Here is a 13,435-nt window from a genome sequence, read left to right on the forward strand (position 1 = left end):
GACTTTATTTGTATGTCTTGTATTTTTTTAAATAAACAATCTAATTTAATGTGAAACTTTAAAGATGGACACGGTTAAAGTATGTCGGTGTTGTCTGACCGAGGGTTTTCATAAAGACTTGAATACATCTTCATGTTTGGATAAAAAGGAGACATTTTCGGATATGTTACTGGAATGTTTTAATATAGAAGTAAGTTTGTTATTTGTTATTAATGTACGAAAACCTTAATACCGGTCACAATTCTCTTAGGAGAATTACAGAACTATCTCGCCCTCCTATTCTGAAAAACAGTACTTAAGAAATTTTATTTTGTTCCGATTTGAAAGTTGACGTACCTAATAATATTTTTAGGCGTACCAACTTATGTTGTAAAGTGAACAGAGAATACTCAAAGTTATGAAAAACCTTATAAACCATACTTAGACTGACACCTATAGAGTCTAGGTTTGGCCATCCTCTCATAAGACTACATATCCTTTCATCAACTTAAGAGGATATATGATAAAAATGTACCATAAATATAAATAATATCTTAGCAATAGTCACTTTAAAACTAAATAGAATGCTTGTGTCCTGTTATATTATGTTACAGACAGCTGTTTATATTGTTTTCTGTTTTATTCAGTCATGGTCATTTGTATATAATCTAGCATAATTATAGCCGGGCTGTAAACACCTATAATACACAGAAATATTCTATGATACATGAAACTAATGTAGATATAAGTATAGCTATTGATGTGCCTATTTGAAATAAATAAATAAATTTTTATCATCAAATAAATTAAAGACATTTATTAAGTACAGATTCTAATTAAGAGTATGTTTACAGCAAAGGAGTTGTATAGTTCATGGACCCTTCTGCTCAGTGAACTCATATCAGTTGAAACTGTAAAAGCCTTAGGGCTAACAGCAAAACTATCAACTACAGTATAAAGAAGTTTGAAAATGAAACATTCTCACCATCTATATTTTCAAAGAAAACAAATTTTGTAAAAAAAATCATCAAAAAAATTACAAACTAATTCCACTGAAATTCCTGTCAATTCTTCTCAGTAGATATGTATATAGCATGTTACAGACTAAGATAACATTAATTTTAAGCTGATAATCAAAAATGATTGTAATGATTGCACATAATAAAGTTATTTCGACTTTGACTTTGAGATATAATAGCAAAAAAATTAACATGTTAAAAACTGATGATTTTTCTTTACAGCTAACAATAGATAGAACTTGTAATGTCATCTGTGATGTCTGCATTGGCAGTCTACGTAGCTCTCTCTGCTTCAAACGGCAGGTTATAAAAGCGGAACTGGATTTCATCAACTGGATAAAGGAGAAACATGAAAACGGTAGGCAATCAATTATTATTTGTAAGGCTATCTATCTATCTACATTTTTGATGTAGTCACAACTCTGAACTCTTAAATTTTACAATTGGCATATCTGTTACCATGTCAATTAATCCATGTAGTGGAGCATTGAGGAATCTGCTAGAAATATTTCTGTTATTCCTAAGTTCTCAAAAGAATCCGAGCATAAAAAATATTTCTAGTGACTTCAGAAAGGGTCTCCAAGTTACCAATGAGTCCTATATCTATGCACTGCTGGGATGGACCTGAAATCTTAAACCAATTGCTTTCATTTATCATGATAGATGATCTTTTATGAGAAATGTAGATTCCACATGATTATCATCTTTATGATTTTAGCTTTAAGAGGTCCACTGCTGGAGATAAGCCTCTCCTGTGGATTTCCAATAAAACCAGTTCTACATAATATTCTTACGTTCCACATAACAGATGTCTGTTTGTACTTAATAGATTCAGACATGTATCCAATCGCTATAAAAATTTAAAAATTATGATTGGGATGTATGAGTTGGATGAGCAGGATTTTTCTTGGAAGGATTTCCAATTAAAAATGTTTTTTTTATCATTTTTTTAATAATTACACCTGGTAATTGTATAAAATATATAAATAAACAATATAATAAATATATAAAGAAGTAGAAATCTAATGTAATATATAAATAAAATGGTAACCTTCATGACAATATTTATGACGTATATAAAACATTATTATGATTCGAAGCGTAAAATAATATTAATAAGTAAATAAATGGAACCGTAAAGTTATTTTTAATCTGTAAGTCACATTCCGGAAACATTTCATCAGCGTGTACACTTCCTGTATGATGTTGCAGCTAGGGGACTTGGAGATGTCCATTACGTATTTAAATTTGTTAAAGGGAATATGTTGGAGTTGCTGTATGTAATACTATGAGTTTAAAAAATATACTTAAAAGTAAAATTTATTAATATCATTCCGAGCCGGTGTGTGAAGATATTTTGGATTCGAATTTGAATTTCGGTTCCTAAGCCCCTCCCCCATAGACTTCCGATAGGACCGGCTGAAAGTGGTCTATATTTATCGTCTTCCGACTCTTCCTTAAAGAATGTATTGGTAATCTATACTAGGCTTCTTAGCCTGTAATCTCCATTCCTGAACCGTAAGGGATCCAAATGCTAAATAAAAAGAAATGAAAAATCAAAAACAGCGATAAGGAATTTAAATTTGTAAACTATATGACAGGTGCCAAGTACCTCGATAATACGAGCCAATTTTCAAAATTAGAAAATTTTTGCGAGCCGCAAATGACAACGTTTCAAAAATGTTTTATTTGTCTACAGAAGTACAAAGTATATGCATTGAAATTAAATCTTACAGTAATTTTAAGAAACATACAAAACGATAACAATTTTTAAAATATAAATTACATAAAAAAATTTAAATTGTATTCGGTTACTTTTATCGCGGATACTTTTAGCCGCTTGTTACTCGCGAGCCGCAGGTTGGCCACCCCTGTTATACGACATCAAAGAATGTGGCGAAGGAAGAGGCGATGTGTGCAAGGATTGTGAATATAGATTCAAAAGTGCATGTCTGCTTGAATAAAGATATTGTTACGATATTGTTGGTTCTAACTCGAAATGAAACACCACTAGTTTACAAGGAGTCTTTTATTCACAAATCAGATGGTCACCCTACTTTAACACAAAGTATACTTTCACTTAGTCCAAACTACTTCAAATCTAAGTAAGAAAAGGACCAATATTTAGCCATTTCCCCACATGCAGTGGTAGTCGTGCAACAAAGTGCACCGCCCGCCATCCCGCTGATAAATGCGTATGCGGATGGACTTTCGCAAGGTAACGCCTAATTTCATTAAATACTTCAAATCTATTATATCTACTTCCAAATCGCTCAAGAAATCATTGTCCAAATAACTTGCCAAATAGTCAGTGTCACTGATCGTAGATCTTAATCTTATAATTCGAAATATAGTGAAGTATCGTGATGGGGAGTACACTTATCTATACTTCGAAAAAGTTTCTAGAATGTTCGAGATAGTGCTCGCTAAGAATTTCCGAGAACCGTACACAAAAAAATGAAATATAACTTCAAGGTCACGCGTGTTCACCGGAATACGGCACTTATTTCTTTAGCACACGGATGAATTTCCTATACAGTCCATTTTGCTAGAACTATTTAGCTTAATGGAGAACAATTTTTTTTGGTGCTTACTTGACCCTAGGGTTCAGTGTTTATTGTTTAGAGCAGTGATTCCCAAAGTGGTCTATATCGACTCCTAGGGGTCTATGACAACTTGCAAGGGGTCTACGTCATCGAAAAAAAATTTGGGGGTCCATGAAAAAAAAATGGGGGTCCACGATAGTGGATCTCAACACATACACTGATAGTACCAATAGGTACTATCAGTGTAAATATAATTAAATATATAAGTAAATATACTTACATCATACTATCTAATAATATCAGGAAATTTTTAATTTCCTTTCCATCGTCATACCTAGTAGAAAGAGGGTTCAGCGCTGTTACCAATCTCCTAACAAAAAAAAAGAAACAGACTGGACATCATTAGCCGAGGAGATTTAAGATTAACCCTTACAAATTTGACGCCAAATGTTGATAATTTATTATTAAAGCATCAGGTTCATCCTTCTCATTAAAATATTGACTTATTGCTTATGTTATTATATTTATAGTTTATTTAATGTTACGTATATTTTACATAACAGGTACAAAATTTTATTTTGAGTAGTTTTAATTTAAATTCAATTAATAAATGTATAAATTAACATGTGTTTTTACTTTAAGTTTTTAACGCTAAACTTCACTACAGTTAGAAATTTACAGGAAATCAATATCAGGTTACCCAACACGAAAAACATGGCAAGGGGTCTACGACACAAAAAAGTTTGGGGAACTCTGGTTTAGAGGGTTCTGAGGTTTTAGCTTTGTAACAATATTTTGTTTCAGATCAAACAATGATGGTTAAAGACGAACCCAAAGAGAACAGTGATGGGGAAGAATCTGATAATTATTTACTCTGTGATACAGGTATGACACTCTTATTATTATTTATTACCTGTATATAGTAATGTATGTATTTGTATATACGTACACCCTAAACTGCCATCTCTTTCATGTCTCTCGTCTCCATCCAAAGGTTGTCAGGTGGAGAACGTCTAGAGCGATAAGACCGCCTCATACCATATGAACTGTTTCTTTTTTCTTTTCCTAGTTTTTGTCTATGGTGTACAACAAAGTGTAAATAAATAAATGAATCTGCAATTTTTTGTTCAAACAAGGAGGACATTGAGAACCCAATGATAAATGATATAATACTATCGAATCTTAATATGTTACTGTAAAGCAAGTGACAAGTGCTTTATAAGTCCATTTTGAAATTACCGATCTGAATTAAAATTCGTAATTTTAGATGCCCTACCTACAAAACAATCCTTATGTGAACATTAAAATCGTCAACGATGCCATGACAATAAGCTCATGTGTTAATGAAATTAGATTGAATGTTTTATGTATTCTTTAATACTTTGCCCTCTGCTAAACAACATCACCATATAAGCCTTTAGACGCCATCTGCAAGGCATAAGGCAGCAACTTCTAGCGACCTAAATCGTTGGTAGATTTTTAAGCTCCTACAAAATATATTTTACCAGTAATTTGAACTTTCAGTCAATTCATCAAAAAAGTCAAAATAAAGAAAGTCACCACACAATTTGCTTGCAATTGGACAATGTTACCATAGTTAAGGTTAGTCAAGTGTTTCCCAACCTGGGACCTACGCCCCACAAGTGAAATTTGATTGTTAAGGAGGAGAATTTGGAAATGGAGTCTACATAAATATAACCGTTTCGCTCGAATATAAAAATTATGTATGTTACATAGTCGGTATAAGAATTTTAAAGTGGAGAATGGCAGAAAAAAGGTTGAGAAACACTGGGTTAGATAGTAACGAATTTTTATCATATCTGTTATTATTTCGTAAGTTTTAATTGTTAGTGGTTTTTATCTTATTATCAGGTGAATTGGCTTTTTATAAAGATATGTGTCTACCCTACAATACTTTTGTACAATTACGCGATTTTACATCCCGATCACGCTTATATATATTCTTTTTTTTAAACATATTTGTGGATATAGCTTGTCTGATATTTTGGATGCTTTTAAGAGGTTTTTAGCATCTCTCTCTACTCACAAGACAGAGTGTACATTTCGCAAAGGAATATTTGATTGGCTATTAAAATCTGATATCTCATGTTAATATATTGGGTTTTTAGGGGACAAAAGTATGGACGTGAAAGTGGAGCCCAAACGTGAAAATGATCGCAAAGACACATGTTTCTTGAGTGATGTAGGTATGTACTAACAATATAAAACAATATTTACTGTTACAATTAAAGTAATTACGTAATATTGTGATTAATCAGCTGTTAAACTCTGATTAACTTGATATAGGTATGTAAAAGGTTAGTAGCAAATCATTGTGGCAATCTATTATTAAAAATCTACGATTAAAATATTTTACTCTAATATTAAGTTATTGAATTTTAGTTGTCTCTGTTCATTGTATAGCTGTGTCTCTTTTTAAAATAATCAGAAGTGACTTAAGAGAGCGTTCGTAATAAAGTTCATAATAAAGTGCACCGTCCACCAGTCCGCTGATAAATGCGCATGCGGCAAACTATGCGAAACACAACTACCACAGTTAATTGACTCAATACGTGTTTCACCCTTCCACGGGACATCCTCAGGAATAATCTTACACCGATTAGTGCCAAACTCCGAGACAAATTGAGAATTTATTAAATATTTAACCAAAAGAAAAGGCAAGATTATACGAGTAACTAATCATAGGTTTATTAGATGAATGAATGGAATTGATTTACTGTATTTCTTTACTATTTCCAGTTAAGGAAACATCACATAACATCACCAACCCTCGACAGGTTCTGAAGCGTAGAATGAGAAGTAGCAAGAAGCAGACAGAGGGTGCAAAATGGCGAACAGAGAAGATCAAAACACTGGTTAGCCGTCTTGCCAGCTCTATCAGTAAGAATACAAATTATTACTATTAATAATACAATTTATTATTGATATACGTCTCATAAAATAATTATTGAGGGTAGACAGACATCTGTAAGTTTTATCGGTGGGTAGAAATAACGATTCGACCACGTTAAAGATAGCTTTTGAACCGCTGCGTTCGGGTATCTCAATACTATTAAGTTATTTAGATGAGACGAGAGCATTTAGTTTTCGAATAAGTGTTGTGTTGAAAGTATGTTGTCAAAATCAAATAATATATTCACACATATATAATTCGATTCGACATATATAATAATTTTAACGAGTATTGGGTTTTTGGTCTAAAATTAAAAGATCAATCGAGCGGGGTATTCAGTTCCACCGCAGTGTTTTACGAAAAATATTTCATAGAATAATATCTCCAATCCTTTTAAAGAATTAGATTCTAACTTAGACGAAATATTACAAAAACTTCACTACACTCTATTCGATGGAACTAATATAATAGCAAAAAATAATAAAATATTTAATTGAAATAAATAAAATTATTAAAAATCTTGTATTATACATGCTGTGAAGGTCAAAGAACTTTAAAAATAATAATTGCATGTGCAACTTTTAAAAAGTAATTATGTAAACGAATCTTTATAATAGTTGTCGTACAGTAAGATCATCTGTCCCTTTTACTTGCATAAAAAGTAACCGTTAAAGGAGTATTGTCCCAAGGAACAAACTTCTTTATAAATTTTTGGTGTTGTTAAAACTTTTAATATATTAATTAAAAAAACCACTTCTCTATTCCACAGCCTCCTGTGAAATCTCAGACTTGAAACTGGACAAAGAAATCCACATATCAAAAGGTAAAAGAAAGATAACCATCTCGCAAAGTGAACCAAAAATCAATCTAGTTTGGTCATCCAAAGCGAACACAGACAAAGCTAAACATAAAGAGAACTTACAGACAATATTGGAACACAGTAATGCGACGCCATTCAAAAACAAGTCGCTCCTTGGATACATTTGCGGGTATTGCGACGAGACATTCCCAGATCCAATAGACCTACGAACTCACACAGAAGAAAAACATAGAAGAGAACGGCTACATTTCAAATCTAACTTTGATATGACTGAATACAATGTGAAGTTGGACATTACAGACTTAGTATGCTCGTTGTGTGGTAAATCAATGGATAATTTAACAGTATTAAAGGATCATCTGGTGAAAACCCACAACCAAGTTATCCACAACGATATAAAGGACCATATACAACAGTTCAAGTTGAAAAAAGGAGATGTATACAATTGCGCGATGTGCACATCGACGTACGAAACGTTTAAAATGCTGAAACAGCACATGAATAAGCACTATAGTAATTATACTTGTGTAAAATGCCACGCGTCGTTCGTAACTAAAAGGTCGTTGAACGCACACGAGACAACCCATCAGGAAGGTAGTTTTAAATGTGATCAATGCGATAAAGTGTTTTCAAGTCGAGCCAAGAAGCAGTATCACGAGAAAACAAAACATTTAGGTGAGAGGAACATAAGTAATTGTCCGTACTGCGATCAACCTTTCCGGAGCTACTATCAAAGGAATCAGCATCTTGTGAAGGTTCATAATTCTGAAGCTCAGTACAAGTGCAATGTCTGCAGCAAGGCGTATATACTCAAATCGTTACTCATGTACCATATTAAGAAAAGCCATTTAATGGAACGCAACTGTCAGTGCAATGAATGCGGATTCAGGTTCTTTAGCAAGAAAGCGCTTAAAGCACACATGGTGAAACACACGGGAAAGAGAATCTTTGCATGCGAGGTATGCCACAAGGCATATGCAAGAAAGTATACGCTGAGAGAGCATATGCGAATACATAGCAATGACCGAAGATTCAAGTGTGATGTCTGTAGTGTCACCTTCGTTCAGAAGTGTAGCTTGAAGAGCCATCTGTTGTCAAACCATGGAATTAGCATGGCAGCTAGCGCTATTACTTCCACATAAAATCATCACAACTAAAATACATATGGATAGGATATCTTGACATATCAAAGTAATCATTTCAGTCGCAGAATGTCAACTGTTTAATATTTATTTATTTATTTTAAATATTTTATGATATTTTATATATAACAGCTGACTTAATGCCAAAGGCATTCTCTACGAATTAACCGCTTGGCGGTGCAGAGATATAAAGGCAGCTGACGAGTAATATCATAAAATACTTACTTACTCCGCTGGCTCAGTGACCAAAAGTGGGTCTTGGCCTCCGAAGCGAGAGACTTCCACTTTCCTCCATCTTGCGCCATCGTCTGCCATTGGATGACGTTCAATTCGCGCAAGTCTGCCTCAACGCGATCGATCCAGCGATACCTGGGTCTACCCACTGGTCTAAATCAAAAAATAAAATAATAATAATATCATAAAATAAAAAAGTAAAATCAAATTGAGAGAGAAAATAATCACATAACTCCTTATATAACTATGCTAATGGGTACTACATACTATAATTATTTATAAATATGTGGAGAGCTTAATTAATATTAAAATTATTTGCAGAATTCAATTCGACAGATGCTTATTACTTTGTTATCGCACCGATGTCATGCCATTCGCAGTACTCATAAATTGACATATGTGCGGTTGCCCACAAATATAGATTTTGAAGAAGCTGAAGGAATCATCGCGATAATTCGATTTCATTATTTATTATATTGTACTTATAGTATATATCGATAATTATATATATATTAATGTGGGAGTGAATCACGCAGGCGAATAATAGATGTTTTTAGATATTTTATTAACCAATTTAATTTTTCACTTCTTACATAGTTGATACAAACCGGCCCATCGCTATGTTCCCGGAGAATGCTATAATTCATTCCTACTCTCATTCATTCATCAATCAATCGCTCACTTCCTTCACTCTTACGTTCCGTTCCTACATATATATATATATATATATATATATAACGAGGGACGCCTGTATCGTTTCCTTAAGCTTGAGGTCGTCGCTCCACTTTCTGGAAGAACGTGCTGATTCCTCATTTGGCCCCCGCGCTAACTGACCTTCACACTGTTACTTCAATTTGCAAATTCGTTGGACTATCGACCACTTTGATTCGTCTACCTATATAACTTATTGTATTAAAAGTATTAATGTGTTTTATTTATTTCTACATACCTTCCTAATGAACTTTGTTATATTAGAATTAAGTTTAAACGAGTGTATTATATTACAATTAAGTTATGATTAAAATATTTATATGAAGGAAATTTTTATTTATATCCATCGAGGAAATTCTCTTAGTTGAGACTTATAATAAAGTCCTACCAAATGCAATTACTGATATCCTGAACAATACATGCCTTATTGTTCCTAAATTCCCTTACATTTTAAAGAAGTGACTGGAAACTCCCTCAATCATCACTGCAAACAAATCATCTATTATTGTACTAGTATATACACCTATCCCTCGATTTACACGGTAGATACGTTCCTGAGAAAAACGTGTAAATCGAAAATTTAAAATTTTCAAGTCAAAACCGTGTAAATCGGAAAAACTTGCAGAAAGTGCATAATTTTGCTATTTAACAGTTGTGGTTTTTATTTCCAATGTTTTTGGGTGTACACAGAAATAAAAATAAAATGCATTGACAAATTAAAATATTAAATATATAACAGAAACATTGTTTTTTATTTAATTACAATACATTAAACAGAAGAAAAAAATAAATAAAACCGAAGGTGTTTTTTTATCCTTTACTGTCAGAAATTATTCTCTTTCTTTTTTTTTTGGAATCGAAGGTTCGAATTCACTTTCATCACTCGAAGTTATTTGTGCCGATTCGATATTTGAAACAGATATATTTACATTATGAGAGATGGTAATAAAATCGGTTATTAAAACAGAAAAAACTTATTTGGAAAACCGTGTAAAAGCGAAAACGTGTAAAACAAGTTCCGTGTAAATCGGGGGATAGGTGTATAGTGTAACAGCAACAATTATGTATTATATTAGTTGATATTACACAGATAATACTGAACACATTCGCTAACTTTGCCGTTATCCAATTTACAATTGGTTGATGATGGAGTGTGATTTGTTAATATATTACACTATGAACACGAGTAATGTTTCGCAAGTCAAGGAATTTCAGTTTACCAGTCTACTTTTCAGTCGATGGACGCCCACTGCAAGGCAAAGACATTCTGTAAAGATTGAAACGATGACAGGACCTGCGCTGCTCGTGTCTTCTCAACTTCCTCAGCTAGGTCGTTGATCCACTTAGTGGGGAAGCCACGCTGCGTCTATAGGCTGGTGGTTGCTGGAATACATTTCGGTCCTAAGGGCCTTCGGTTGCACGAGAGATATGCTTCCCCCACTGTCATTTCACACGAGCAATTCTTCGAACTATGTCACTATACACTAGGTTTAGAAGCCATACAATGTTTTTTTTTTATGGTCGCTGTTGGGGACCTCTCGTTCCCCTATCTCGTGTGGGACAGGGACTTTTTATTTCTAGTAATTTACTCATATTTTTTATTATTATCATTCTTCTCTTTCATGTATCATATTATCTGCCGTACTGATTCTTTCATTCTACAATTTTCCCAGTCTTTCTCTTTCATTCCATTAGCCATACATCCATCCTCAACCACAACATTCTAGGTTTTTTACTATTTTATTTTGCAACATTACATTTATTCATACAATGTTATTGAAAAACTATTCTCTAACAGTTTTGTGATAGGTTGTACACTGCCACTAAGGAAACCTCTGATGAGGCAAGTTTGTAGAGCAATAATTACAAAAGCAATTTACAAAAACAAAAGCTAAATAAGATTAATAAAATTGTAAATAAAAAAAATAAGTAATAAGACTAATAACTGTAAGTAAATTGTAAATAAATAAAATTATAAAGGTAATTTGAAATAAATGTAAAATAAAAATAATGTAAATAAACAGAAATAAAATAAATAAAATGCTAATGTGTAACGAGAGAGGAATGGAAGGTCATAGAGCGAAAGAGAATGAATAAAGAAATGTGGAATGAATACCGAATGGAAGATCATAAGATGTATAAATGAAGAGAAAGGAAATAGGGGGACACAAGATAGGGAGTACGAGAGGCTACCAATAGCGGGAGCCATTAAAAAAAAGACCTCTGATGAGGACCTTTGGATTCAAATTTGGTATATTGAGTTCATATGGTGCTAATGTGATTTTTAACATTCGCGATATATGTGGTACCATAGTTGAAGCATTTTAAAAGACTATTTTAAATCCTAAAGGATATTTAGGTAGACGAAAAAAAGTACCGACATAGTCCATTGGTAAGTTGAAATAGCAGTGAGCATGCCATAGTGTAAAGGACAATTGGATGCTGGGGCCTTAAAGTTCTGGAGCAAAAAGCACGGTCAGGCTAGCGCAGTAGAATGTTTTGCCACAAGGTGGATACTTGTCGTGGGACGACGTTGAACGCAGACCGCGTTCAACTGTTCTTATTAGAAGTATGGCGCCAAAAATAAGTCCAGTTGTGGACATCCTACTTAAAAATTATGATGACTGTAAAAAGTATTGTTCAATAAGAGTTTATTTATTTCGTAAGTGTATACATGCTTTGTAATATATAATGAATAAACATCGTATGTAGATATTGTTTCATTTGTTACTCTTCCTTTATGGCTATTGTTAAAGATTAAGTGCCGATCACAGACAAAATTTATCATCATCATATCAGTCAGTAAACGTATACTGAAAGGCAAAGCCTTCCCCTCCTGGTCTTGGGCGGAACAGCTGGCTAAGGACGCGGCCCTGAAGAGTAAAAGGAAACCAGAGTAAGAGATGACCTGTGTAATTCGACAGCTTAGGATTGACACGCTTGACGATTGGAATGTGAAGTATGTGGGAAGCAGAAGGGCTTCGGTGATGCGAATGTTTTTTTCGAACGCCGTCTCTGCTTACCGCGTACTTCGCCTGTTAGACCTGGACATATTTCTGGTCCAGGTGTTCAGGGACCACGGGAGGTTCGCTGAGCACGTGTCAGGGCTTAAAATCAAGGAGAGTCAATTGTGCTCCTGTGACCTAGCGGTGAACTAGACCGTGGCGCACCTGATCACCGGCCGTCCTGTTAGATTGCCAGCTGCAGCCAGGGGTCAAAAAAGGGACATCGAATCACTTATGGACAACGAGAAGAGTCGGGGGAACTTTCTAGAGTACTGCAGTAGGGTCATAGGAGAGAGCATTAAAATCAACAAGTAGGCAAAGAAAAACAAAGTGTATAAGTCTAGTCAAGATAAATACTTAAATCTCTTATAAATGTAGTGTAAAAATTGGAAAGTAAAAATTACTTAATGTAGGTACGTAAACGTAAGAATAAAGCACGAAGAAATAAAAATAAAGTCAATCACAACCAACTGTACTTTTTTGTGTAATTCCTTTTTTCGATTCGCCACTGACGATGACGTAACGTTGCCCCTACAAATTTATGGAATTAAAAATAAGTAAAAAAAGTGGGCCTGATCGTAGAAAAAATATGTTTGAAATGACTCAATACGCGCTCAACATGCAAATAACTTTTCCAATGTGAACTCATCCTTTCTTTGTTAAAACCAGACATTCTGAGAACTCGTCCAAACGGATTTAAGGTATAAATTGTATGGATGAAAGTGATTTGTAATAAAAACGTTTTAATCGTCAGGACATTTCATTTATTAAACTTTCAATATGAATTTAAGGAGTTTTTTTTTATATCTACACATTCGTCGGACAGATAACAGCACTGTTTCAATCTCAGTTTTGTAAGTAAAATGAACAGAAGAATTCTGCGCGCAGTTACAATTCTAAAGAAAATTCTTTTTTAAGATACTTTTTAATTGTGCAAATAACTTTAATAACAAAGAACTGCAATACTGGTTTTTTGGGTGCGTTTTTACAATGTAGTCATAAATAAAACAGAAATTAATAAAAAAAATAATTCCTCACCGTACTAATGTCAAATGCATGTAAACG

At 33.6% G+C, this 13,435-nt stretch overlaps 1 protein-coding gene across 1 annotated transcript; it reads left to right on the top strand.

Moving 5' to 3' along the window:
- Positions 1 to 44: 44 nt before the first annotated feature.
- LOC137926275 (oocyte zinc finger protein XlCOF6-like) lies at positions 45 to 8,931 on the top strand. Its single transcript, XM_068769870.1, has 6 exons — positions 45 to 190; positions 1,221 to 1,356; positions 4,349 to 4,429; positions 5,674 to 5,751; positions 6,305 to 6,445; positions 7,228 to 8,931. Exons 1-6 carry the CDS (start codon positions 65 to 67, stop codon positions 8,418 to 8,420), a joined length of 1,755 nt encoding a protein of 584 aa, XP_068625971.1. The 5' UTR covers positions 45 to 64; the 3' UTR covers positions 8,421 to 8,931.
- The last annotated feature ends 4,504 nt before the right edge of the window (positions 8,932 to 13,435 follow it).

The sequence above is a fragment of the Battus philenor genome, unplaced genomic scaffold (assembly GCF_028537555.1).
Source record: "Battus philenor isolate CCGP_79_NKW_IND1 unplaced genomic scaffold, ilBatPhil1.0.hap1 SCAF_29, whole genome shotgun sequence".
NCBI lineage: Eukaryota > Metazoa > Arthropoda > Insecta > Lepidoptera > Papilionidae > Battus > Battus philenor.